We start from the raw sequence: 26,207 nt of genomic DNA on the forward strand, positions 1-26,207 counted from the left end.
TATTTAGCAGTTCCATTTTATATGAATAAATATTTTTTGTGATTAAAAGAATGTGTTTAGCTCTATGGCTGGATCCACCCCATTTATTTGTAATCTAGTAAATGAACAATTTATGTTCCTATAAATTAGATACTTTTTATAAATGAACTCTTTTTTTTATTTAAATTCAATACTTTGCACATAAAATCAAATAAATGTATGCTCCTTTGTATTCTCTCTTCTATATAAACAGATATAAGCATCTCAATACATGGTAGCTCGTTCGATCCAACTGTCGGGAAACAAACGGAGAAAGTACCTGCGAGTGGTCTCGAGGAATATCATCAGAGGCACAAACGGCCAGATGACCCAAATGAAGCCAACAAAACTGAAAAATTAAGGGGTTACAATCACAGATGGAAAGACTGGATGCCAAAGACCCACTCCAGCTTTCTGGCTCCCGGCAGGTACAGGCAGCATGCAGAGTCCACCCAACACAGCGCGATGCAGAAGACAATCAAATACAAGGCCGCCAGAGTCAGTCGCCAGTTGTCGAAGCCATGCTCTATCAGGTGGGCACGTGCCGTCTTGTTCAGCACCAGACTGGTGCACTGCATCACAATGATGGCCATTAGGCAAATGCTGGACAATTGGCAGTCCAGTTGCCTGCGCTCGGCGCTGCTCTGCGGGAGATTCGGATGCAAAGACCCCGTTGGATTTAGAATGTCACTGAGAATTTGTAATTTATTCGCACCCATTCCTGTCCGTAGGAGTCTGAGAGGTCGTTGACCGAATCGTCGTGCCATTGCACGTTCAAACCCACAAGGCTGAGGGGCTTAAATCCTCTATCCACCATGAACATTATGTAGATAGTGAAAACTGCGGCAGTCTCGATGATCCCCAGCAGGATGTGAGACACAAATAGTAGGCTACAGTATAAGGAAAACTCTTTGGATATATCTGATTCTACACCTCCAAGACAGAGTGGGCTTACCGACAATTAAGCAGGCAGTCATCGTAGATCTTGGGCTTCTGTAGCATCAGTTTCTCCTCTGGAAACTCATAGAGCAGTGTCAAGGCAGGAATCTGTGAGAAAATAGCTAATTAAAGTCGAGGATAAGAATTCCAGCAAGCCAACTCACTAGGTTTACAAAGAAGGCAACAATGATAATATCAATGATATCAAACTCCAAGGGAAACCCGACGGCATAGAAGGCTAAGTAACTCATTATCCAGACTGTGTTGGTGGCCAGGCAATAGGCCAAGGCCTTCTTCAAGTTCTCGTACAGCCGCCGACTTTCTGCAATGGCCCTGGTCAAGGTGGCGAAGGATCCGTCCAGCAGAACGAGATCTGCACTATACTCACATAAGGCGGCGCATCCGAGCCTCGCGACTCCCACACGGCCACTCGTCAAAGCGGAAGTGTCGTGAATGGATCCTCCGATGACAGAGACCACCGCTCCCAGCCGCTGGCATTCTTCCACGATCCAGCGAAATTGCTCTGACGTGGCATTCGCACACACCAAGTCGCGCTGGTTGATGAGCATCTGCTCAATGTTCCAGCGCTGATGATGATCCTTCTCCTCGGCATATTCCGACATGTCGACTATTTCCGTGGGCTTAAAAGCATAGTGGTCGGTTAGTTTTCGTCCCGACTCAATATCATCCAAATGTGGTAACAAAAGGCCACTTTCCGAGGCGATAGCCCATGCCCTGTTGGGATCCTGGGAGGTAACCACGATCAACTTGATACCAGCCGATCGGCATCTGGCCACAGCCTTGGGAATGGTAGTCCTCGCATGAGTGTACGTGGTAATCATACCGAGGAATCTTAGCGAGAAGATATCCACCGCCAGGTAATCCCGGAATTCCCCGCCACCTCCGCCACTGTATGTCTGTGAGATCCTGCGCATCTCCAGTCTGTTGGTGAGCTCCTTGTAGGCAAAGGCGCGCACATGCCGTCCAGAAGCCAGCAGTCCGTCCGCCAGCTTGATAATGATGTCTTGCAGCCGATCGTCCAGCGGGATCTCCTCATCGCGCACGGCGTAGGTGGAGCACCGACGGATAACCGTGTCGCAGTGGCCTTTCATCAGCAGGATCAGCTTGAGCTCCCCATTGGCGCCATAAGTCCTGTGCACCGTCACCTGGACATGATCCGCAGAGCTGTATCCCTTGTTGGCCACCTTCTCGTGATCCTGCCGCAACTGTTTGATATCCGGCAGATTAAGCAGGCCGTATCGAAGCATTGCGATGTCCTGGTAGTTGCCGTACATGCTCTTTTTCACCTTGGGTACACCGATGTTACCCGAATGGATGACAGCATCGTTGCAGAGAACCGAAGCTTGGATCAGCTCGGTGAATCGCGGACCCAATTCTTTCGCATTCGCTGTCTCTGCACTCACCAGCTCCATTTCCACAAAGATCTCCGTCACCTCCATCCATCGCTTGGTTATGGTCCTGGTCATATCGGTCACAATCACTGTGGTAAGGCCCACTGTGCTGGTGGCCTCAAGGCTCCTTGCGTAGCACAGAGTATCCTGCATCGCGTTCCTAGTCGTTGTCATGCCCCAAAAGAGGATAAAAGGTAGATACATGGGAGACAGGGCAAGCATGATGGTTATAAACATCTCCAGCTGCATGTATGAGTGATCATTAGAAACCAAAAAGAACACTATGATAAGCCATATAAGAGCTAAACAGGCGGTGTAGAACCCAACCTTAAAGGAGGAAAGAATAATTTAGCGAACCATATTAAGGAGTAGATCTAAAATCCCACCTGCTTTATATGATGGTTCATTCGACTCACTGAGCGCTCCTTGAAGCTGAGTTCCATCATCTTTGCAACTTCCGTGTTCTTTCCACACCCAATAGCCACACCTATACCATATCCTTTTGTCGCATGAGTGCCGGCAAAGGCCACATTGCTGGAAAGCCATCTGGGCAAAGGTGGGGGATCCATCTTTTGGGATGTTTTGTTAGCAGAAGCCTTAGACTGACAGCAGATGGAAAGGTATGTGATTCATGAGGATTAATATACGTTAAAACTATGAATATTTTCTACGATCTCTTTGGGAGTATATTGGTTGTGTTTAAGTTACATCTGCCAAAACGGAAGCCAACCTCCCTTCCGGTGACGAAGGGCGAAGTTGGCATTGCACTCTGTTCAACATTCGGTGAAGATACAACTGTATATATCTTTGTCTGTACAATATATATTTATAATTATTTAATTGTCTTTGAAAAATTACATAAATACTAAATCACTAACATAATTTCTAATCATGTAAATACTCAATTCTTGAGTGCGAGAACATCTGCTTTTCATCGCTCGCTAAAAGGAATATTTGCCAGGGATCCGAGGATCCTGTAAGAGCCACATTATCAACTTCCAGGCCCGAGGTACTAAAGAATCTCAAGTCCGCTGGTAACCGCTGGCCATAGCTGATCGGAATAACGTCGCCAATCACCACGTCCTGGGTGAGGATGATCTCCTTCTTCCCATCTCGAATCACAGTGCAATACATGGGCATTGTCATGTCGATAGCCTCGATCAGCGCTTCGTCATCGTCCTCATGCATGAGGGGCATAAGCCCGGCGAGAAAGAAGATGATGAGCAGGATCCAACCCGACGCCAAATATCTCGGATTGTGGAGTTCATTGGGATACATGTCGTATACTTTATGGTGCAAGTAGAAGCAGATGAGTGAACCCAACAGTATGATGCAGCCCATGACGCTTAAGCAGTAATAAAAGTATCTGACAATTAAAGGCTTTCGCTTCTTAGGGATCGGCAGAATGTTCTTGCCCCTGCGCTGCAGTCTTATTGCAGCCTCTTCTCGGGTCAGTCCCTGTGGAAGGCTCCGTTATGTCGCAGTTGCAATAACTTGCAGCATTCCATCTTACCTGGGCGAGACTCGTCTCCAATCTCGTACAGACTTCCTCAAAGGGCAAGAAGTGCAGATACGGGGCATAGTACTCCTGCCACAATTCGTTCTCTGTGGCCTCCTCCACATAGGACTGCTTTTTTTTGCTTTTCCGTTTCCACAGCTGCTTGCCCCAGTTCACCATGCTTACGGAAAACTCTAGGCAATTTGTGGAGCTGTGTTTTCGACGTGTAGAGCATGGAAAAGCGGTCGTAAAACTGCCATCAATGTTCGCACATAAACCAGCCAGGGAGTCAGCCAGGGAGTCAGCCAGCCAAGGACTCCCACTGTCACTCTGATGTGCCTACCAAGCCGCCGCAGGACACCAGTATTAGGGGCCATAACGGTGGCGAGAAACAATCTGAACCGTTCCACTGGGACTCGCAATCGCAATCGCAATCGCATATCACATATCGAGTCGATTGATACGGCCGACTTTCTGGCAAACAATTGCGCCCAAAGGCCACCGACACCGACGTACTCGCCCGAAATGCGCTCTTTATGGCCTCGTTTAATAAGTCATCAAATTTCATTGCTGCGAAGTAAAAAAAAAAAAAAACAGATAAAACATGCATTTGCATATATATTTATGGTTTGCCAAACCACCATTGAAACGAGAAAAATTTAACGTTTGAGTTCAATAAGCCCAAAGTCGTACAAACTATGCTGGCCTGGTCTGGGGGAATTGTTATCAGTAATTTATTGATTTGTAATTTAAATTGACAACTCTTATTGAATTGATGAATTGTTTGCAAAAAGATGGAGTAGCTTCGGTGATGGCCTGGAATATATTATTCTATCTATTAATTAAACAAAATACATTTAATTGATGAGAACCTTAAAGCGAAGAAAGGATAACTATGTTACAGAGTTCAGTTCAGTAGTGTGAAAAACAACACAGAATCAGACTACTATATGGTATGGCATGGTCATTGAAATTTATTACGATATGAAATTATTAATTATCTTTTTTTAACAATATATCATATAAATATATATCAAGGAAAAACACGTCTTAATATGGTAATAGATAATAGCGATGATATGTATATTTGGTGATAAAATATAGTTATTTAACCCAAAATAGTTTTTAGTTTTAGTTTTTATTTTAGGGCTGAAATTGTAATAATATTTAATGGTCTCTATCTTGATGGAGATCTTGTATCCTAAGTACTTAGTTTTGAGCTGTTAGCTTGCTCACTTGTTGCTTTTTAAGAGAGCGAGGCACCAGCTCGTATACCCGGCGATATACAAGGCAATAATCATAATTAAGAAAGTGAGAGCGCAAGAGAGTGGCAAACAGTGAGATTATGTGCAAAGAGCTTTCGGGAGAGCCACCTGTATATATACAGCCTCTTGCACTGGCTGCCGCCCCAGTCTATTTTTCACTCTCGCGGTCGAAACTTCAAAGCGGAACAAAGACATAATGTCGGGGAACAAATACTGCTTCGCCATTGATCGCGGCGGCACCTTCACGGATGTTCTTTGCATCTGTCCCGGTGGCAAGGTGCGCACCATGAAGCTGCTTTCCGAGGATCCGGAGCGATACAGCGATGCCCCTCGCGAAGGCATTCGTCGCATCCTTAAGGAAGAAACTGGCGAGGATCTGGCTCCAAGTGGCCTAGTGGACACCTCGAAAATTGGATGGGTTCGCATGGGCACAACGGTGGCTACTAATGCCCTGCTCGAGCGCAAGGGTGATCCAGTGGTCTTGGTGGTAAACAGTGGCTTCAGGGATCTCCTGTACATTGGCAACCAGGCGCGGCCCAAGATCTTCGATCTCAACATCCGCAAGCCTGCAAATCTATATCAGTCTGTGGTGGAGGTGGACTGCCGCATTGTTCCCCAGCAGCCGGATCGCTGTGAGCTGAGTAAGTGCTTCTCCCGTGCTAATATTCCCATGAAATAATAATTAATTCGCCGCAGAACAAAACTGGAAGGTGCTGGAGGGAGTGGCCGGTACAAAGTACCTGGAGGTGCATCCAGTGGATGAGGTTGCTCTACGTGCCTCGCTCTCCTCGGCCCGGGAGCAAGGCGTCTCCTCGGTTGCTGTAGTGCTAGCCCACAGCTACGCCTGTCCGGAGCACGAGATCCGTGTGGGAGCCATCGCCCGGGAGCTGGGCTTCAGCCACGTCACACTCTCCCATGAGGCCATGCCCATGTGCAGGGTGGTGGCCCGCGGATACACAGCCTGCGCGGAGGCCTACTTAACGCCTCATGTAGATCGCTACCTGGCCAGGTAAGTGCATCTAATCTTTGGTTTGTAAATTAGCCGAGTGACCTAGCTCTTTTTCGGGGTCTAAACAGACTTTTCTTCCGACGGCGAGAAATATTATAAAGATAAGGCCAGAATCAGACTAAACAGCAATATAATATTAAACAAAACAAATATGCAAAGCTTAGATCCCATATGGGGTTACGTAACGTAAACACAGAGAGAACTGATAGTGGGAATCCGTGGGGTAAAATGTCTTGACTTGTAGATACCCAGTAATAATAAGCAAGCATTAGTTGCATTAAACGCAAGTTTTAAATATTCGGAATAAAATAGAACATATTTAAGCTTAAAAGAAAATAAAAATACATTTAGAGTAGATTTTTATATTCTGTTATTATAAAAACCGCATTTTCTTAACAATATAAAAGTATTTCCTTGGTTTATTTTGGAATAAGAGACTTTGCTGTGTTAGTTTATAAAGCTTGTTTGTCTTGAAATCTTATCACTACATATGATATACCCTATTCTTTTGATCTGGAGAGGGTATAAAAACAAAAGCACTCTCTCACTGTACAGTAGTGTCTGAAAAATTGTCCCAACTACAAAGTATGCCTTTTTTCCCATTCTTAGCTTCAAATCTGGCTTTGACAAGCAGCTGGAGGGTGTGGATGTGCTCTTCATGCAATCGGATGGCGGGCTGACCAACATGGAGAACTTCCGCGGAGCCCGTGCCATTCTCTCGGGACCTGCGGGAGGCGTTGTAGGCTACGCTCTGACCGGAGCCCGAGAAACGGAGCTGCCACTCATTGGTTTCGACATGGGAGGCACCTCCACGGACGTGTCTCGCTATGCCGGCAGCTATGAACATGTCATCGAGAGCACCACGGCTGGAGTGACCATCCAGGCGCCGCAGTTGGACATCAACACTGTAGCTGCTGGTGGCGGATCCCGGCTATTCTTCCGCTCGGGAATATTCGTGGTCGGTCCAGAATCGGCCGGTTCGCATCCCGGTCCTGCTTGCTACAAAAAGGGAGGACCTCTGACCGTCACGGATGCCAATCTCATTCTGGGACGCATTCTGCCTCAGTATTTCCCCAAGATCTTTGGACCCAAGGAGAACGAGCCGCTGGACCATGAGATTGCCAGGAGCAAGTTCGTGCAACTGCAGGCGGAGATTAACAGCCATCTGAAGGCCTCTGGCGATGACCGAGTGCTGAGCATCGAGCAAGTGGCTCTTGGCTTCATTCGAGTGGCCAACGAGACAATGTGCAGGCCCATTAGGGCCTTGACGCAGTCTCGAGGATTGGATACAGCCAACCATGTGCTGTCCTGCTTTGGAGGAGCTGGTGGCCAGCATGCCTGTGCCATTGCTCGTAATCTGGGAATCGGCAAGGTAAAGTAAAGACTATTTTATGTTTTATAGATTTTTAAAATATCTTTTCTTTTAATCCTTTTAGGTTGTGGTGCACAAGTACGCTGGAATCCTATCCGCCTATGGCATGGCTCTGGCTGACGTTGTCCAGGAGCTGCAGGAGCCAAGTGGTCTGGAGTTCAGCGATGCGAATGCCCAGCAGCTGAAAGAGCGCTTGGATGCGTTGTCCCGACAATGCCACAACAAGTTGGCTCAGCAGGGATTCCGTAAAATCGAACTGGAGCCCTTCCTCCACTTGCGCTATGAGGGCACCGATGGCGCTCTGATGGTTGCCCCATCTGCAGCAGGAAAGCAATCCTCGGCCTCGTCTGCCCTTTTGTCAGCCTATGGTGATTTCCATGCCACCTTCCTGGAACGTTATCGCACCGAGTTTGGCTTTGTTCTGCAGAACAGACGTATCATTGTGGATGACATCCGGATTCGAGGATTGGGGAAGAACGAGACGCCACCAGAGTCGAAGGTTAAGGATGCCTCGGAAGTAACTCCACCAGCCGAGGGCAATACCCGAGTCCACTTTGACCAGGGCAGCTTCGATGCTCCCATATACCTGACCAAGAACCTGCTGGCCGGTCACAAAGTCACCGGACCCGCTGTTCTGATTGACCAGCTCTCTACGATCGTCGTAGAACCGGAATGCGGTGTCCAGGTCACTCCGTTTGGAGACCTTATCATGGACGTGAAGACTGGAGGAAAACATGGCATCAATGCCGAGCTGGATCCCGTGCATCTGAGCATCTTCAGTCACCGCTTCATGAGCATAGCCGAGCAGATGGGCAGGGTGCTCCAACGTACTTCAATTTCCACCAACATCAAGGAACGCCTCGATTTCTCCTGTGCTCTTTTTGGTCCGGATGGCGGACTGGTCAGCAATGCTCCACACATTCCTGTTCACCTGGGAGCCATGCAGGAGACCGTCCAGTACCAACTAAGGGTCCGAGGAGATACCCTGAAGAACGGCGATGTAATTCTGGCCAATCACCCCTCAGCTGGAGGCTCTCATCTGCCCGATTTGACAGTCATTACTCCGGTGTTTTATGAGTGAGTTCTAGTTCTTTTTAAATCATTGTAAAAATCATTCAAATTATTATTATACAGGAGTCACCCTCGTCCCGTGTTCTTTGTGGCCTCCCGAGGTCATCATGCCGATATTGGAGGCATCACACCGGGCTCCATGCCGCCGCATTCCACCTCGCTGGCCCAGGAGGGCGCCGCTTTCAAGAGCTTCCTGATCGTGGAGAATGGCCTATTCCAGGAGCAGCAAATAGTAGAGCGGCTGACCACACCAACAGCTGCCAAGGGAGCCGTGGGCACTAGGAACCTCAGCGATAATCTGTCGGACTTGAAGGCCCAGATTGCTGCCAACCACAAGGGCATCCAGCTGGTGGCCGAGCTAATCGACAGCTATGGCTTGGATGTGGTCCAGGCCTACATGTCCCATATCCAGAAGAACGCTGAACTGGCGGTTCGGGACATGTTACGTCAGATCGGCCGGGATACGCTGGCCCGCACAGGATGTACAGTACTAGAGGCGCGGGAATTTATGGACGACGGCTCTCCCATCGCCCTCAAGGTGACCATAGATGCTGAGCTGGGCTCCGCACTGTGCGACTTCACCGGATCTGGCGTGGAGGTTTGGGGCAACTGCAATGCCCCGAGAGCGATCACTCTGTCCGCGTTGATCTACTGTCTACGCTGCATGGTGGGTCACGATGTGCCCCTCAACCAGGGCTGCCTGGCCCCCATCCAGGTCATCATTCCAAAGAACTCTATCCTGGACCCGTCCGAGGGAGCCGCCGTGGTCGGCGGCAATGTCCAGACCTCGCAGCGCATTGTGGACACCGTTCTCAAAGCATTCGGTGTTTGTGCCGCCTCACAAGGATGCATGAACAACATAACTATTGGTGACGAGACCTGGGGATATTACGAGACCGTGGCTGGTGGTGCCGGCGCAGGACCCGGATGGCATGGAGCCGGCGGAGTGCACACGCACATGACCAACACCCGCATCACCGATCCGGAGATCCTGGAGCTACGCTACCCCATGATTCTGAAGAGGTTCTGCCTGCGCACCGATGGCTCCGGTGGACGGGGACAATTCAATGGAGGCGAGGGCGTGGAGCGGGATCTTCTCTTCCGGAAACCTGTTACCCTGTCTGTCCTAACCGAGCGTAGAACTCTCCAGCCCTATGGACTGGCAGGTGGAGAATCGGGGAAGAGTGGACGCAACCTGGTGGTGAAGCATGATGGAAGAGTAATAGCCTTGGCCGGAAAAACCTGCATCGATGTGGAAGCGGGGGTGAGTTTACTGATTTATCTTAGTTTAGTATTTCTGTATTAAATGTGATTGTTTTTAGGATACGTTTGCAATGAAAACCCCCGGTGGAGGAGGATTTGGACCCAGCGGAGGCTCCTCAAAAACCGGTGAAGGTACAGACCAGGAGAACAGCATACGCTTTGTGGAGCGCGGCACTGTTTTTAACTACCTTCAGGCTCAGGAGTCTGCCTAAAATGTCGTATTTTTTATATTTCTTATATGTTTGTGCCATATCATGTGAAGGTCCATAAATGTTTTGTATTAGTAAAAAATAAATATACACAAGAAACAATAATATTGCACTATATATAATTAACATTGTGTAAATATATACAAGAAACAATAATATTGCAAGTTATTTAACTAAGATTATGTTCATTATTGCTTTTCCAATCTTTTGGTGCCAGTTTAACTTAAATAAATTTAAATACTCCGCCAAGTTCTTATACGATAGTCGTGACTATCGATATTTTTACAAAGAGTGTTGGGCAACGCCGCAAAACATATGGTCTGCACGTGTTGCAGTTGAACGAAAATAAAACACGAGCTCGCGTAAACAAAAGTATTTTCCTCTAATTATACCGGTCAGGTGCAAATGAAGTGATCCAAAAGTAGATAAAATAAACGACGAAATGGCGTCTTTAGCGGAAAAGACGAAAAACACAAACACATTTCGGGTGAGTGTCCCCAGAAGTCTCACTTTGCCGGGAGCACCCCGCTCTACGCTGTATCTGTTTGTCGCCCGCAGTTCAAATCATTTGGAGACCGTGTGAATGAGATCGACCTGCGGCACTTGGCCCTCTATCACATTGGCCACCGCAACGAAGAGCTCGACGAGGAGGAGAATGCCACCTACTTCCAGCAGACGATCCAGAAATGGAACGTTCTCAACCTGACTGAGGAGTACAACTACTTCAGCAAACGATGCCGGAAGATTGTTACCTTGCCGCAGCTGCTGCACCAGAGGGAGTTTGTGGTCGACTTGCTGCTGGAGCGCCTGGCCACGGCCACAAATCTGTCGCAGCAGCCGCTGCTGGAGCTGCTTTACGTGCTTGCCCGCGATCTTCGCGAGGAGTTCTACCCGTATTTCCAGCGCGTGCTGGACCGCCTGATCTGCCTGCTGAACACCCAGGATGCCGAGCAGCTGGAGTGGACGTTGATCTGTCTGGCGCATCTGTTTAAGACCCTTAAGCCGTATCTGAAGCGAAACATTGGCGTGGTCTTCAACGCCATTCTGCCGCTACTGGACGAGCAGCACTATGCCGAGCACGTGACCAACTTCGCCGTAGAATGCTTCGCCTACATAGCCCGCGATGTCCGTGATTTCCCCCGCTTCCTGGCCTACGTTCTTAAAACCGTGCTGCGGGAACAGGTTGAGAGTGTCCACGGCTGCGGCAGACTCATCTACGAGATACTGCGCGGCGTCAACGGACAGCTGCACAACTCTGCCGCCGAAATCTTCGCCCACGTCCTGGAGGTGCTCGTCAACAGCACCTCGGCTCACACGAAAGCCCAGACTGAGCTGTTGGGAGACATTGTGGAGCATTCAATGGGACTGCTGCTGAACTTTTTGCGCTCGGACCAGAGTTCCGTTCTCTGGCAAGGCCTCTGCTCAGCTGCCGGCAACGGTGAAAGTGTGGATGTGTCGCGCCTAATCCATCTAATGCTGCCCCTTGTCACCCACAAGGATGGACGCTACGTCTCAGAACTCCCGCTTGTGGTGACCACGCTGCTAAAGCTGTTGGACCGGGGGGTGGAGCCGCTCCATCCACTGACCACCTTAGTTACGAATTTGCTGAAGGCTCAGCACGCGCAACTCACGCAACTGGACGCCAGTCGACTGCTCCAGAAGCTGCTGAACGTAAGCCGGGCGGATGTGTCTGTGTACGATGACTCCATTTTGCAGCTGCTGGACTACCAGCAGTTTGAAATACTGGTTCTTCCCCACGTCATTGCGTATTACGAGGAGAAGAGAGAAGCGAGAGCCTTGGAGCTATTGGCGCGCGTCGTCCAACACAAGAGGCCACTGCAGGTGGATGGCAACTCCCTAGTCCAATGGGATGTTTATCCACTCCCGCTGAAGCAGAAGGAGACCATCAAGAGCATTGAACAGCAACTGTTGACGTTAGACGTGAATGAGGAGGATCACCTGTTGCTGTTGGTGTTGGCTCCTCACTTAAGAGGCTTTAGCAAACAGTCCTTGGACCAGGGACTACAATCTGTCATTGAACAGCGCTTGGAGGAAGGAGAAAAGGACTTCACACTGCTTCTATTGCTACTTCAAACGCATGCTCTACTCAAGTTCAAACTTTCCAAGGATCTGCGTTCCAGAATTCAAGAATATCTTATTCCGCAACTGGGGACCGATATCAGGGCCTTGGCCTGCCTGCAACTGATCCTCCTGGAGACCTCCAAAAGTGAGCTTTCCGCATCGGATGACCTACTATCGGCCGTGTCGAACCAGTTGAGCCAACCTCAGTCGCAATACCGACGCCTTGCGGCCCAATGCCTGGATGTGGTAAGCAATTCGCTGAAACCTAATCCATATTCCTACTTCTACGCCGCCACCTGCATCGAGCCCACCGTCCACAACTACCGCGAGCTTCTCCTTCAGCTGCAACAGCTAGAACCCGCCGCAGCCCAGTTCAAGCAGTTCTCGCTGCATCCGCACTTTAAGGAGCACGCGGTCAGCCTTCTGCTCGGCCTACTGTACAACAACTTCAAGTTTGTGTGGGCGCCGGTCCAGCAACTCTTGGCTGCCTACGTAAAGACAATGACAACGGAGGAGTTCTGGAACCTCTTCAAGGCGAAACTAGTGGAGACTGTCGCCTGCATAGACTACAAGAGGGAGGTGACAATCCTGCAGCAACCCCACCGAAGGAGTTACAATTCCGCAGCGTTGACCATGTTGCTACCACTGGCAGAGGAGCAACAGCTCACACTCCAGCAGGCGCTCAACTACCGCCAGCTTCTGTGGCAAAGTCTTCCCAAATTGGGCTCCCTTTCCGAGGTGAAAAATGCCGACTTGGTGCGTCTGTTTCTTCAGTTCGTGGAGCAGGAGTATCGAGCCCAGTTGGAGAAATCGGAGCACACCTGGAATGTGGACGAGGCATCAGGTGAGCAGCTGCAGCAACTAACTGACGATGCTGATGACGATGAGGAAGTCGAATCCAAGAACGAATCCCGAACGCGAAAGAAGAGGAGAACCCACAATTCTCATGCCAAGTTCATACTGCAGACACTCCAACTAAAGCTGGCCTGCTTTGTGTCCCAGCCGAATCCCAAAGCTCTACATCGGCAGGCAGAGATGCACGAGTTCTATCTGGAGCTACTGGCCGGTCCGAATGCGCAGCTCCAACAACTGGCACTGGACTGTCTGGCGGCATACAAGCAGCCGTTGGCTTTGGTCCAGCAGAAGGAGCAGTTGGCGGGTCTCATCGATGAAGCAAAATTCAAGACGACGCTCACCGGATTCGAATTGGCCAATGTACCGGCTCAGCAGAGATCTGAACTGATGCCCTTTATGTTGCGCGTGCTTTATGGAAAAATGCTGACCAAGGGAGTCCAGAAGCAACTGAGTGCCCAGTTGCGAAAGACACTGATTCTGCGGTTTCTGGGCCAACTGGAGGAGTCGGAAATCATGGACTTTCTGCAAATGGCCTTCGGAAAGTTTTCTTCCTACACAGACAATCCAGTCGACGAATTGGCCAAGTACGTTCGGGACTCGTACGATCCCTCGGCAGTGATTGCAGCCAGACAACTCCAGAGGATCGTCAATCTCCTAGAGCTGATTCGAAAGGAGTTCGCTGGCAAGCTTACGGCCTCCTTCCAAGGCTACGTTCTAAAACTACTGCTGCTCGTGGGAAGCGTCGCCCAGGAGGTCATCAAAGGAGAGGGAAAACTGGTGGCTGCCTACAAGAATGTCAAGCACTCTGGCCTGCAGACCTTGGTGAACTACTTCGGCCAGCTGGTGGACATGGAGGAGTTGTGGCAGGAGCCAGAGATGAATGCTGTTTGCGATGTCTACGTTTGGCCAGCGCTGCCACGCCTCTCCCAGGACTCCATACACACGCCCACTCCCCTGCTGAAGTTGATGCTTCTGTGGGGCGGGGAACCGCGCTACCAGAAGTGGCTTAACCGAAGTCCTCCCACAGATAAGGAGCCCATAATGCATCACCTGATGGCCCTGCTGCTGAACGATAAAGCTAAGCCGGTGGTGAAGCGATCGCTGATGACTCTGGTAGAGCAGCTTTTGGAGGCGGCTGCCACCGAGGAGTTTGGAACCATGGCCCTGGACATCGTCCAACCTCACATCCCGGCCATCCTACAGCAGCTGCAGAATAGTTGGCGAAATAAGAAGGCCGGCAGGCAGGCGCTTGACAAGCGGGAGTTGAACATCCTTACGCTGATCACCTCGCATGTGGAGGAGTCGTCAACCTGTGAGTTGCTCCTAAACGTAGTGCTGCCCATCTTTACCAAGCAAGCAGCCTCAGCTGGCCCAGAAACAGTTGTGCAGTTGGTCACCACCCTGTCCAATCTGTTGAAGAGAGTTCCCAGCCCACAGGATTATGTCCGTCCCTTAGCGCCGCTGTTTGAACAAGTTAATGTGCTGCCAGCCAGGAAGCTGCTGTGCGAACTCTTGGCAGACATGGCGAAGAGGCTGCATAAGGAGGCCAAACAGAAGCCAGAACTCTCCGCTGCTGCCGCCTCTCTCCGTGAATGGGCTCGGATTGTACTACTCCTCAATGCCTGGGACAAGAGGTGGCTGGAGCAGCCCGACTATGACAAGCGCCTCGAAGCCCTGTCGGAGCTTAAGCAGCTGGTGGAGAAAAAGGACATGAAACTGGACCTGGAACTGGCGGTCCTGGTACTCTACAACTGCTTTCACATGCTACGCCACGACTCGGACCTGGGCATGAGGGTTAACATAGGAGAGCTGCTGAAACCGCTGCTCCCTCTGATAACCTTGAAGCTGGATGCCAAGGAGGACTCTCATTTCTGGCTGGAGGACACGCTACTGCCCCTTTTGCAACGCTCGATGAAGGACGAGAAGCACGAGCATGCCAGAAGCGAGGCCATCGGCTTGCTGGGTGAACTCGCACGCCAATGCCCAGCTGCCCACGATGTCCTTAAGGATCTGTCGCCACTGGCGGATAAGCACGATCTGGAGGTGGATTTCTTCGAGAATATGCTCCATCTGCAGACTCAGCGACATGGTCGTGCGCTGCAGCGCCTGGTAAATATCTCCGGAGGCATCTGGCGACAGGCGCCGCCCTGCGCCCGCACCTTAACCCAGTTCCTACTCCCACTGGCCACCCGATATCTGCTGAGTGAAAAGCATGCCGGCAAACACACACTGGTTGATGCCGCCATCGAGGCAGTGGGTGTGATGAGTGAGCTCCTGCCCTGGACCCAGTACCACGCTGCTTTACGCTATTATCTACAGAAGCTCAGGCATGCCCAGGGTCAACAGAAGCAGTGCGTCCGCCTGGTGGTGCGCATATTGGACGCCTTCCATTTTGACCTGACGCAGGCGCAAACGGACTTGGCTGCCCTCGCCCAGCTCAAGCAGAAGCTGGCAGAGGAAAAGCCAGAAGCTGAAGAGCCAGAAGAAGCCAAGACTGAAGAGGATGCCGATGCTGATGGTGAACCCGAAGAGAAGCCTCTGAAAACCAAAGATCAGTCAGACTTTATTGACTTTGAAGAGGAGGAAGCGGTCGAGCCAGTGGTAGAGCGCCAGCGGACGCAACTGTTGGGTCACAATGCCGCCAAGCGGGTCATGGCCACGATTACAACTGTGCTGCTGCCCACTCTTAACAGAGCCATTACAGAGAAGACCAACTACGACTCCAAGCACAAGGTAAACCGCCGTCGTTTGAGCTACGAACGCGAGGAGGAGGAAATACAAAAGGTGCCCATAGCATTGGCCATGGTGAAGCTGCTGCAGAAGTTGCCTTTGGAATTGCTGGACAACAGTCTGCCAGGTTAGTGGCATCCTAAGTTCTTTTAATTATATTATTAATTTGTATTTTTTAAATGCAGGAATCTTCATGAAGGTCTGCACTTTCCTACGTTCCCCTCTGAAGTCCGTTCGCATGCTCACTCGTGACATCCTAAAGAAGATCATGCTCACGCTGGGTGGCAGCTATCTGGGTCTGTTGCTGGAGCAGCTACAATCGCTCCTCACCCGAGGCTTCCAGGTGCACGTGCTCTCAGTGACACTTCATGGTGTTTTGGATGCCCTGAAGGCCGATCTGCAACCTGATCACATTGAGAAATGTCTGCAGAATCTGCTGGAGGTGGCCCTCAACGATATCTTTGGAGATGTGAGCGCCGAGAAGGAGGTGGAAAAGATTGTGGCTCACACGCCGGAGGCTAAACCAAGTGCCAAGAGCTATCTGACCCTAAACATAGCCTCGCGGCACATCCGGGACAACTGCTTGTTGGATCTCCTGCTGCCGTTCAAGGAGCACTTAGCCCGGTCGCACTCCCGTAAAGTCACGCAAAAGATTCAGGAGTGCTTCGCCAAGATTGTCGGCGGCCTGGTGGAAAACACGCACATCGCCCGGGAAAGCCTGCTGATATTCATCTATGGCACAATGTCGGAGAGCATTAGTGATCTCCTACCTGGCACCCAGAAACGACAGCTTACGGACAAGGAACAGGCGCTGATGAAAAGGTCGCGCCCGGACTGCCTAATCCTCCAGCCTGCGCCGGGTAGGCGCAGCGTAGTCACAGGCAACAAGCAGGTGAAGTCCAATGCCCAGGCCAATGCTCACATCCTGATTGAGTTCGGGCTGGAGCTCCTTCATTTCGTGTTAAAGCGAAAAAAGCTAACGGATCTGGACTACCAGCCATTCCTGCACCCCCTGCTGCCACTGCTGAAGGATTCCCTAAGCAGCAACCATGCCAGGACCACCACCTATGCCCTAAAGTGCTATACGGCCATTTGGGTTGGTGAGTATGAGCTTTCCGACCTCAATGCGGAGGCCCTACTGCCTGTGGTGCAGCGCATGTTTGAGATCCTTAAGAACTTCTCGACTTTCGGAGCCACCCGGCAGGAGGAGAACGCCCAACTGGTGAGGGCGAGCTTTAAAGCAGTGGTTGCCCTGCTGCGCAAGTGCCAAGACTTTAAACTCAGCGATGAGCAGATTGAGCAGCTGCTCCTTCACGTCGAACAGGAGTTGCAGGAAGGCGAGTGCAGCAGCCAAACCATGGTGTTTACCCTCCTCAAGGCGCTGGTGAGTCGAAAGGTGGATACCCGATCCCTGCATGACCTCATGAAGCGTCTGGGAGACCTGGCCATAATTTCGCCATCGGATTATGTGAGGGACGAATCGCGTGGCATACTTCTCACCTACATCATGGAGTACACGCTGCGCCAGAAGGTGGAACAGATGGTCAAGTTCATGTCGGTTCAGTTGTGCTACAGCCAGATCGCCGGTCGCCTGTCGGCCATCCAGTTCATGCACTCCATCATCAACAAGTTCCCCCAGCTGATGCTGGTGAAGCAGTCGGAGTTCCTTTACCTTTCCCTGGGCACCCGACTGGTCAACGACGAGGATCCCTCTTGCCGTCGCAGTGTAGCTGCCGCGTTGGAGGCCCTGATCGCTCGCCTTACCAAAGTGGAACGGCAGCCTCTGCTAGACCTCACGATGCTCTTCTTCACCGCACCGCAGTCCAGTCACAATCCAGGAGTCAGGGAAATGGCCGCCGCCTTACTCTCCCGATTTGTTCAGGCGGAGAAGGCGGGCTTCTCGGAGAGGTTGCCTCTGGTGCTGCCCACCTTAGTGAGTGTCTTAAATTCGGGTTATGCGAATGCAGTCGGAAGGTTTGTGCGTGCTCCCGGTTTCCAGGAGGCAGAGGTGGATGAATCCAGTCTGCACAAAAAGGCGAAACGAAAGGTAAGAATGATACTTTTCTCAATGTTCATCTTGTCTCATGTTTGATTATCTTTCCTAGAAATTCGGAAGCCTGCCCGATGAAGACCTTCTGCTGGCGGGCCACGACACAGAAACAAAAGTGGAGCAGCAGCAGCGGAAGGTGGACCACCAGCTCATCCAGCTACAGTACTGTCTTATAAAAATCTTCGAGCATTGCGGCGAGTCGCTGATGAGCAACGAAGAGCTCTCGGACACATTGGACGAACTAGCGTATGGCTCTCATCGTCTTTTGGGTCACGACCACAACTGGGTTCGTTGCAATGCAGCCAAACTTTTAACCCACATCCTGGCACATTACGACTACGCCTACGTTGGACAACAGCTGGCGGGCATTAAACGCGAAAAGGACACTGAGAAGGCGCTAGACTTTATTTACGCACAGCCTGCTCAGGATATCAAGTCTCTCGTTCTGGATCTGTGCGCCCAGGTCACTCCCGGTGAAACGGCCCAGGAAATGATCGATGAACTATCCAAGATTCTGCTGTACGTCGGCCATATGCTGCGCGATGTTCCCTTCAGCTTGAAGCAGGAGAAAGATGCGGGGGAGGTGGATGGGCTCGTCAACAAAATAAATCTCAACTGGCTGCTGCGAAATATCCGTTTCCTGATCAATAAGGAGGTGGCCAAGGCGCCTCACGATACCAGCATTGTGAGTAAAATAGTTATACTTCTTAATTAATATACTAACTCATTAATTAATGTACAACTCCAGCGCACTGCCATGTTCACGCTGATAGAGGCGCTCGCTACGCTGCTCAGTGTGGAGACCGTAACCCGACTGGCACCCGCTCTCCTCCAGGCCCTGGTGCGCGAAATGTCCGAGGAGGACCAGAACGTGGATGCTGAACTGCGCCAGCAAGCCCTCCGCGTGGGCAGTCGGCTGAGAAAGCGTATTGGTGCCGATGTGTACGACAAGCTGAGGAACCTGGTGCAGACCAAGCTGATGGCTCGCCGTGCCGAGCGCCGGAAGGTGGTGGCCCAGGAAAAGATCCACGATCCGCAGCGGGCGGCCAAGCGCAAGGCTGGCGTGCAGGAGCGCAAGAAGGCAGCGAAGCGCCTGAAGGCGGCAGTCGTCCGTGGCAAGGCGCCAGACCTCAAGCAAAAGCTTAAGAAGCGAAAGCGAAAAGCAGAAATGGATGGATTTTAGTTACTCGGTTGTTCCTAATATAAGTAGTTATACACAAAATTTTATTCTATCTATGCAATTAATATGCTATGCTGCGACACAGCGATGTAATGAGTCTAATATTATATCTTCTGTTATACAAATGAGTCAATCGAATTATGCTACTCTGCAAGATGCTAAATTAATAGGGATGTTGCTGTTTCCAATAACAGGCATTCTTAAAACAAGTTTTGTACAACAACAATAATTTAAGTCACTGAATTCTTAAAAGTTCTGTACAAATTGGCCGAATCTCCTATCCGAAGTAGTAGGCGAACAGAATTAGTGGGAAGAGGATGAGTAACACGATGATTTCTTGAAGTCTTACATATATTTGTTTGTTCTGGCAAAAACCGGTATGAGATTTTAAATATTTAAAAATTACATCCATTCCGCGCCAACAATCGATAATACCTCAATTAACGATTGTGGTCTGATATCGATAGTACGATAGTCGCACATGTGTTGTGCAATCTCAGTTGTTGTTATTGTTTATTGTTTTGAAATCTTAAGAAATGCAACTCCTCCGCCATGGCCTTGTCCATGGTCTGGCCAAGAGGATTCGGACCCCTGCAAGTAGTAGGAATACACACAGTGCCTCTGCGGATGTTTACGACGTGGTGGTAATCGGAGGCGGACATGCCGGCACAGAGGCTTCAGCAGCTGCCGCTCGCATGGGATCCCGCACCCTGCTGCTCACCCACAAACTGGAAACGATTGGCGAAATGTCTTGCAATCCCTCCTTCGGCGGAATTGGCAAAGGCCACCTGATGCGGGAGGTGGATGCTCTGGACGGAGTGTGCGCCCGCTGCTGTGATGTGTCCGGAGTGCATTACAAAGTGCTCAACAGACGGCGGGGACCGGCTGTTTGGGGACCCAGGGCTCAGATCGATCGGCAGTTGTACAAAAAAGCTGTCCAGCAGGAGCTAAACAGCACTCCCAATCTGGAGATCCGTGCAGCAGCGGTGGACAACATTCTGATCGAGGATGAGCACGAAACTCAAGGCAGGCGCTGCGGTGGAGTTCTCCTGGCCAGCGGCGAGGTGGTGCACAGTCGTTCGGTGGTCCTCACCACGGGCACGTTCCTGCGGGCACATATCAACATCGGACTTGAGGTGTGTCCGGCGGGACGAATAGGAGATGCTCCCGCGAAAGCTCTTGGCGAGGCCATCGATAGATTGGGCTTCCGCATGGGTCGCCTGAAAACAGGCACCCCTCCGAGGATAGCCAGGAGCAGCGTGGATTTCTCGAAACTCCAGAGGCACGAAGGTGACGATCCCCCCATGCCGTTCTCCTTCCTCAACAGCGATGTGTGGATACCTGCCAAGGATCAGCTACCTTGCTATCTCACCTATACCACTTCAAAGGTCAGCGAAATTGTGCGCAACAATATGCACGTGAATCGGCACGTCACCGAGGAGATAACCGGTCCCCGCTACTGCCCATCTATTGAATCAAAGATCCTGAGATTCGGGGCCAAGGTGCACCAAGTCTGGCTGGAGCCAGAAGGTCTGGACAGCCCGTTAGTATATCCCCAGGGAATCTCCTGCACGCTTCCTTTCGAGCAGCAAGTGGAGCTGGTGCATGCCATCCAGGGGCTGGAGAAGGCCGAAGTTGTGCAGCCCGGCTACGGAGTGGAATACGATTTCATAGATCCCCGCGAGCTGTATCCCACGTTGGAAACGAAGCGAGTGCCGGGCCTCTTCTTTGCTGGCCAGATAAATGGAACCACAGGCTATGAGGAAGCGGCCGCCCAGGGCATCATAGCTGGGGCCAACGCAGCGGGAAAAACGCGTCATGCCGATGGCAAGCAGTTGACCATTAGTCGGACTGAGGGCTACATAGGTGTCTTGATCGATGACCTAACATCCCTGGGTACCAACGAACCCTACCGCATGTTCACCAGCCGAGCAGAGTTCCGTCTGTCTCTCCGGCCGGACAATGCTGATATGCGACTCACCCAAAAGGGCTATAAATTCGGTCTGGTATCCCCGCATCGTTATCAACATTTCCAGCAAACTGAAGAGAGATTAGGATCCGCCATTAAATCCTTGAGACAACTCAGAAAGCACACCCATTACTGGCGACAGGCCCTCGATCTGCCCAAGGCCAAGGCTTCGGTGGAGAAGACGGCCTTCGATATGCTGGGCATACCGGCGGACAATATAACGATAAATCAGCTAATCCAACTCCATCCCAGCGAACTTAGTTGGTTGAGCGGTGATCGAAATCTGGCTGAAAGACTGAAGATCGAAGCTCTGTATTCATTTTTTGTTGAGGAACAGCAGCGGGATGTAGAGGACGTGCGCCGAGAGGAACGTCTTTCGATACCCTCCGACATCGACTACTTCTCCAAGTCGCTGAGCTTGTCCAACGAGGAGCGACAAAAGCTGACGCTTATTCAGCCACAGACCATCGCAGCTGCCAGTCGGATTCAGGGAGTGACTCCCTCGACTATTGTGAGGCTAATGAAATATGTTAAGAAAGCGGAAGTGGCAAAGGCGTAGATTAATTTTAATAAATATAAATTATATTTAAAGAAACTGTCTCAGTTCCCCAAATTAAACTTCAGGTTATATCCTTAAGTACAGTTTATTTCATAAAATCATAAATGCCTTATGTAAAGTTGCACAATATTGTTTAATTGTTTGTTTCCGCATATCGTTTGCCACATGGTTGGTTGAACGCTCATACATACATATTTACTTTGCTGCGCGATTGTGTGGGGACTCCAGTGAGTTGATATATACCCGACTACGGTCCATGGTCATGTAAGAGATCTAAGAGAGAAGAGCGCCCGTCTGCCAGGATGTGGATACTGAGCACCGGATTCACTATAGATATATCAGACCAATTCATCGCAAGATCTGGGCGCTTCTCCTTGTACCTATTGCTCTATTGCTGTTCTGGCTGCTGTTGTGGTCAAGTTTTCTGTTTCGATTGCGTATCGGTTAGCTTACAGTTTAATGTTTTACACTTTGTATTCTGTTTACACACACAACGAAGATTGAGGGGGAGTTAGTTACAGTACATTTAATTTACGTTCGAATTCATTGCATTTCATTTTCTTGCTTTACTTTCATTTGTTTAGGTTGTATTTGAAACTATGTTGTAGTTGCAGTAGTTGATTAGCTATCGCATGGCATTTGTGGTTACGTTACTAGATGCGCGCCAATCTGTGTGTCATTCGAGAAACTATTACGATTAGTTATTAAAATATATATTCATTTTCAGTTTTACTGGTACGTTACACATAGTTTTGTCCAAAGGAAATGTCTGACTTGCATATGGAGGAATTTGTACGGAATTGTAATCAAAACATTTCGTCTGCTTCGATAACGAAAAGAATCCATAGTATTGGGTCTCAAATGGCTTTTTTAGCTTGAGGCTCATACGCAATGTTGCTTTTCTTTTTCAAGTTTTTGGTTTGGTTATCAATTTTCTCATTATAATATCACAGATTGCTCGAGATTTATGCATTAAAATATATATTTAAACCGTTTTACTTCACACACACATTGTCGTCGAATGTTAGGCAATCTCAAACGAAGATACAAGATAGAGGAGGGGCAAAGACTGGAAACGGGAAGGAAAACTAGATCTATATCTTTGAGAGCTTGCTTGGTTTTAAAGGTATGTTGTATTGACTACTTACTATAAACATCAATTATAGTGTGTGGTTACATCTGCATTGGCTAGCATGTATGTATGTCTGTCTGTTTGTTTGTTTGTTTTCGTGTCTTGTCTGAAGATTCAAAATCACAAAAAACCGAACCGAAATGCACTTAAGGGCCAAAGGGTGGCGTACAAAAATTGTTTAATTTCGAAAAATAATTCGCGATCCTTCTAATCCATTCCAGAATATCTCTCTAGGTTTTGATTTGATTTGTTATCTAAATTTCAGTTCCGTTTTTCCCCACTTTGTATTCGAGTTACATGTTCATACGTTTTCCGAGTTTGTTTTTGTTTTCGTTTGTTTCGTACTCTCCAAATCACAATTATTAGCAATTAGCAATTTAAGAATAAAATATAGCTACCCAGTATGTCTTGTATAATTTCTGTTTCTGTTGTATATATATAAATTTCTTAGCAGAAGTTTAGTCTAACTTTACAACTAACATTAAGTTGCTCGGGCAATGAACATTTTATTCCACACGAAAACTACACTCAGAGTTCTATGCAAGTATGTGTATACCTAAAATCCTTATGAATAGCATTACCTTCGAGAGAGCAATTGTTATTTTATATACTTGGAATATGTCACAATAATTTACATTTTATGCAGATACGATTTCCTTACACCAATTCAAATTCAAAATGTCTAATTGCGTTGGAATTGGATTCAACTGTTTGGTTGGGTAAACACGTTAGAGATTGTAACACACCGAGAACGAACAAATATCTGATATCTGATCTGTAATCTGTAATCTGTTATCTGTAATGGAATTTACATAATCTATGGGGCCTATTGGTGTGTTCCTAGAGCTTCAGGAACTCGTCGAGCATCCGCTTCCGCTGCTGATGGAGTGCTCGTTCCGACAGCAAGTACATCCCAATGTCGCCGTAGTTTTTCATTAGTTAGTTGTTCGAATTAGTGAAGAGTTGGTGTCATAATGCTGTGGCCTCCTCCACGCTATTGCTGCGACCCAGTACTCCCATTTGCGGCTTGTTGTCATCTGAAAGATACGAGCAGATTGTTAGTTTTAGTGTGTCAATATTACTTCCTTGAAGGATGTTCTTTTATCTACCTTAATGGGACAAGAAAGAAGAAAGACATATTGGTCTTTTCCTTTCTCTATATAACGCTGCCAAAAGCTTCAAACAAAACCAAATCAAATGAAAATAATAAGGTGAATGGTAAACAGAAAATGATTTATTCAGGCCATCTCTAAAATTATACGTTTCACAATTAAATAGGGCAAATAATAATAGTAACTAGGGATTAAAACATTTAGAATTGGATCTAAGCGGCGCTGGCTGGCAATACATTACAAATTCTTGTATAAATAAAGACGCTCGACTAACAACTAAATTATCGCTTAGTTAAATGTTACTGAAGGTAGATGTTAACTAGTTTCGATCCGAGGCGACTCTTCTTCTCCAAACTTAAACCTAAACGTAACTCCGCTCCACTGGGAGACCCACTCCCGCCAGGGGATCGATCATCTGGTGGGCTCGGCAGTGGGCGTGGCGGCACTAGTGGATACCTCATCGCTGGTCAGCGCCGGCAGCCCCTTGGTGGCGCTGCTAGTGCTGCTGCTAACCACCGGCGGCGGTGTGGTGCCACTTGTGGTGGATGTAACCCCACCGGAGGTGGATACCGTGTCGGGTGAAGCGACACCCATGGTCTTCGGCGGTGCTGGTGACGGCGACACGGATAGCCGCGTGCGCTGCTTCTTCTCCGGCTCTGCAGCTACATCTGGCTTGGGCAGTGTGGCGGTCGTGTCCGAGTCTAGAATCTTTGGGGGCTCCTCTTTGCATTTACCTGATGCTACAGCAGCGCTTGCCGCTGGCAGCGAGTTGTTTGTCTCCGACTGTGGACTGGCACTGCGTCGGGACGAGTGCTCCGGCGAACTATCCGGATGGATGGGCTTCTCCGGAGCTGCATTCGGCGTGGCCGGCTTCTTTTCGAGCACCACTGGTGGTGGCGAGCTCTTGAGCGGATCCTCCTTGATGGCGGTCACCTGCTCCTTGCTATCCCCCTGGGAAGCCCCATTGGACTCGGCGCCGTTCAGCTCGTGATTCACTGGCTGGCCACTGCTGGCATTCGATGGAGCCTGGTTACTCGAATTTGAGTTGGATCCGGTGAGGTCCAAGGTGGCCGGCTCATGGGTAACCGGCGTGGCAGCCTTGTCTATCAGCGCCGATTGTTGAGCAGCTGCTGCCACTGCAGCAGCAATATGATGCCTCATGGCATGCGGACTACCGCCCGCTCGCCCACCATTCGCCGACGCAGACGGAGTGATGGGCGGCGTGATCTTGGGTGAGCTGGGCAGCGAGAGCGGCTGCTGCTGATGGGCTGCCGTGGGGGTCATTCCGCTGGCGGCTGCCGCTGCTGCATGCATGGCCGCCAGGTGGCCATGGTGGTAGTAGTGGCCCATGCTGGGAATGTGCGAGCTGGAGGTGGTGGGCGGCAGGCCGCTCCCACTGACACCGCTGGGCGTCGAGGTGGGCACCTGCTCCGAATTGAGCTTTACGGCCGACGTAAGGTTGAGGCTGCTGTGGGGCGAGGACACCGATAGACTGGAGCTGGCTGTCACAGGAATGGAGTTGCTAAGCCCTCCCCCGCCTGCCGTCGAAGTGTGTGGCGGCAGCTGGTGGGCGGCCAGCGAGGCGGGATGATGCGGTGACATGTGCGGATGACTGAGGTTCAAGCTGTGGGGATGAGCACTTAGCCCAAGGGCGGCTGCCGAGAAACCGGGATGCGTGAGGCCAGCAGCCCCCGGGTGAGCTAGACCCATGGCCGCCTGCTGTAAGTGGTGCTGCAGATTGGGCGGTCCGTGGCCCCCAAGTGGGGAGACGCCCACGCCTTGAAGCCCTGCCATGCCTAGGTTGAGACCCATGGCGGCATGCGGACTCTGGCGCTGGGCGTTGGCCGCCGCCGCATGGTAGTGCGACATTCCTGGCAGGCCGTGCAGAGCTCCCGGCGGTCCACGCAGGCTAAGATTGATGTGGGGAATCATGGAGCCGAGGAGGTTTCTGTTCAGAGGCGAGTACAGCTGATTGGAGTAATGGTGAGAGGCGTTTAGCAGTTGCTGACGCTCCCGCTCCCGTTCACGTTCCTCATCGCGGAGCTTCCGCTCCCGTGCCTCCTTCTCCCGCTGCTCCTTCTCACGCTGCTCTCGCTCCCGCTCGCGTTGCTCCTTTTCGCGCTGCTCCTTCTCCCGCTGCTCCTTCTCTCGCTGCTCACGCAACTCTCGCTCCTTCTCCCGCTGCATTTCCCGCTCGCGCTCCTCCTCTCGCGCCAATCGAGCTCGATGCTCCTCCTCCAGCTTGATCCGGTCGTGCATGGCCGGTGAGATGCCCAGTGCTGCTCCCGGCATCATCGAATAGAGGTGGGAGTAGGGCGAGGCCATTTGCGGATAGAGTGCGGCCGCATGCGGATGCGAGGGATGGGCACTAGCGGCACGGAACAGTTGGTAGCGATGCTCCAGGTACAGCTGCTCCGTGTACGGCAGTCCAGCGGGGTTAAGGAAAGCTGCAAAAAGTATAAATAATTAGCCTTCTATTCAT

At 50.3% G+C, this 26,207-nt stretch overlaps 6 protein-coding genes across 14 annotated transcripts in view; 3 read left to right on the forward strand and 3 right to left on the reverse strand.

The window, feature by feature from the left end:
- Window positions 1–184: 184 nt before the first annotated feature.
- Window positions 185–3,081, reverse strand: LOC110178401 (sodium/potassium-transporting ATPase subunit alpha). 3 transcript variants are annotated; one of them, XM_086828524.1, is made up of 6 exons: window positions 2,756–3,081; window positions 1,122–2,696; window positions 974–1,065; window positions 734–908; window positions 424–657; window positions 185–367 (listed from the first exon to the last, which is right to left on the reverse strand). In XM_086828524.1, the coding sequence occupies exons 1-6, from the start codon at window positions 2,936–2,938 to the stop codon at window positions 221–223; spliced, it is 2,406 nt and encodes an 801-aa protein (XP_086684650.1). In that variant the 5' UTR covers window positions 2,939–3,081; the 3' UTR covers window positions 185–220. The 3 variants fall into 3 exon arrangements, with proteins under 3 accessions (XP_086684650.1, XP_020801204.2, XP_086684651.1); XM_020945545.2 differs by having other exon boundaries at window positions 424–662; window positions 2,756–3,053; XM_086828525.1 differs by lacking the exons at window positions 185–367; window positions 424–657; window positions 734–908; window positions 974–1,065 and having other exon boundaries at window positions 1,138–1,279; window positions 1,346–2,696; window positions 2,756–3,053.
- Window positions 3,082–3,169: 88 nt separating this feature from the next.
- On the reverse strand, window positions 3,170–4,137 carry LOC110181638 (sodium/potassium-transporting ATPase subunit alpha-A). Its single transcript, XM_020949449.2, has 2 exons — window positions 3,883–4,137; window positions 3,170–3,827 (listed from the first exon to the last, which is right to left on the reverse strand). The coding sequence occupies exons 1-2, from the start codon at window positions 4,045–4,047 to the stop codon at window positions 3,255–3,257; spliced, it is 738 nt and encodes a 245-aa protein (XP_020805108.2). The 5' UTR covers window positions 4,048–4,137; the 3' UTR covers window positions 3,170–3,254.
- Window positions 4,138–4,531: 394 nt separating this feature from the next.
- LOC110179525 (5-oxoprolinase) lies at window positions 4,532–10,161 on the forward strand. Its single transcript, XM_020947106.2, has 6 exons — window positions 4,532–5,773; window positions 5,829–6,141; window positions 6,751–7,513; window positions 7,578–8,590; window positions 8,648–9,848; window positions 9,907–10,161. The coding sequence occupies exons 1-6, from the start codon at window positions 5,329–5,331 to the stop codon at window positions 10,057–10,059; spliced, it is 3,888 nt and encodes a 1,295-aa protein (XP_020802765.2). The 5' UTR covers window positions 4,532–5,328; the 3' UTR covers window positions 10,060–10,161.
- Window positions 10,162–10,344: 183 nt separating this feature from the next.
- Window positions 10,345–19,078, forward strand: LOC110191295 (small subunit processome component 20 homolog). Its single transcript, XM_020962109.2, has 5 exons — window positions 10,345–10,543; window positions 10,615–15,850; window positions 15,909–17,770; window positions 17,829–18,458; window positions 18,522–19,078. Exons 1-5 carry the CDS (start codon window positions 10,499–10,501, stop codon window positions 18,954–18,956), a joined length of 8,208 nt encoding a protein of 2,735 aa, XP_020817768.2. The 5' UTR covers window positions 10,345–10,498; the 3' UTR covers window positions 18,957–19,078.
- A 50-nt stretch (window positions 19,079–19,128) lies between these two features.
- Window positions 19,129–21,599, forward strand: LOC110180818 (5-taurinomethyluridine-[tRNA] synthase subunit MTO1, mitochondrial). Its single transcript, XM_020948499.2, has one exon. It carries the CDS (start codon window positions 19,490–19,492, stop codon window positions 21,479–21,481), a length of 1,992 nt encoding a protein of 663 aa, XP_020804158.2. The 5' UTR covers window positions 19,129–19,489; the 3' UTR covers window positions 21,482–21,599.
- Window positions 21,551–26,207, reverse strand: part of px (MAP7 domain-containing protein plexus) — a 102,882-nt gene continuing 98,225 nt past the window's right edge. For 6 of the 7 annotated variants that reach the window (XM_020948488.2, XM_086828526.1, XM_086828527.1 and 3 more), the window contains one exon: window positions 23,826–26,172. In XM_020948488.2, the coding sequence (XP_020804147.2) occupies window positions 24,137–26,172 (2,036 nt within the window). In that variant the 3' untranslated portion in view covers window positions 23,826–24,136. Of the gene's footprint in view, window positions 23,651–23,825; window positions 26,173–26,207 lie in introns of those variants that run through there. The other variant, XM_086828528.1, reaches the window with a different exon arrangement.

The sequence above is a fragment of the Drosophila serrata genome, unplaced genomic scaffold (assembly GCF_035046125.1).
Source record: "Drosophila serrata isolate PLE 108 unplaced genomic scaffold, ASM3504612v1 contig_184, whole genome shotgun sequence".
NCBI lineage: Eukaryota > Metazoa > Arthropoda > Insecta > Diptera > Drosophilidae > Drosophila > Drosophila serrata.

Coding starts and splice junctions, on each gene's coding strand:
- LOC110181638 (XM_020949449.2), bottom strand. CDS start 4,047: ATGGTGAACTGGGGCAAGCAGCTGTGGAAACGGAAAAGCAAAAAAAAG. Junction 3,828..3,882: donor TGGAGACGAGTCTCGCCCAG/GTAAGATGGAAT, acceptor AGCCTTCCACAG/GGACTGACCCGAGAAGAGGC.
- LOC110191295 (XM_020962109.2), top strand. CDS start 10,499: ATGGCGTCTTTAGCGGAAAAGACGAAAAACACAAACACATTTCGG. Junction 15,851..15,908: donor GCTGGACAACAGTCTGCCAG/GTTAGTGGCATC, acceptor TTTTAAATGCAG/GAATCTTCATGAAGGTCTGC. Junction 18,459..18,521: donor CGCCTCACGATACCAGCATT/GTGAGTAAAATA, acceptor GTACAACTCCAG/CGCACTGCCATGTTCACGCT.
- LOC110178401 (XM_086828524.1), bottom strand. CDS start 2,938: ATGGATCCCCCACCTTTGCCCAGATGGCTTTCCAGCAATGTGGCCTTT. Junction 2,697..2,755: donor TGAACCATCATATAAAGCAG/GTGGGATTTTAG, acceptor TCCTCCTTTAAG/GTTGGGTTCTACACCGCCTG. Junction 909..973: donor GACTGCCTGCTTAATTGTCG/GTAAGCCCACTC, acceptor CTTATACTGTAG/CCTACTATTTGTGTCTCACA.
- LOC110179525 (XM_020947106.2), top strand. CDS start 5,329: ATGTCGGGGAACAAATACTGCTTCGCCATTGATCGCGGCGGCACCTTC. Junction 8,591..8,647: donor ATTACTCCGGTGTTTTATGA/GTGAGTTCTAGT, acceptor ATTATTATACAG/GAGTCACCCTCGTCCCGTGT. Junction 9,849..9,906: donor GCATCGATGTGGAAGCGGGG/GTGAGTTTACTG, acceptor GATTGTTTTTAG/GATACGTTTGCAATGAAAAC.
- LOC110180818 (XM_020948499.2), top strand. CDS start 19,490: ATGCAACTCCTCCGCCATGGCCTTGTCCATGGTCTGGCCAAGAGGATT.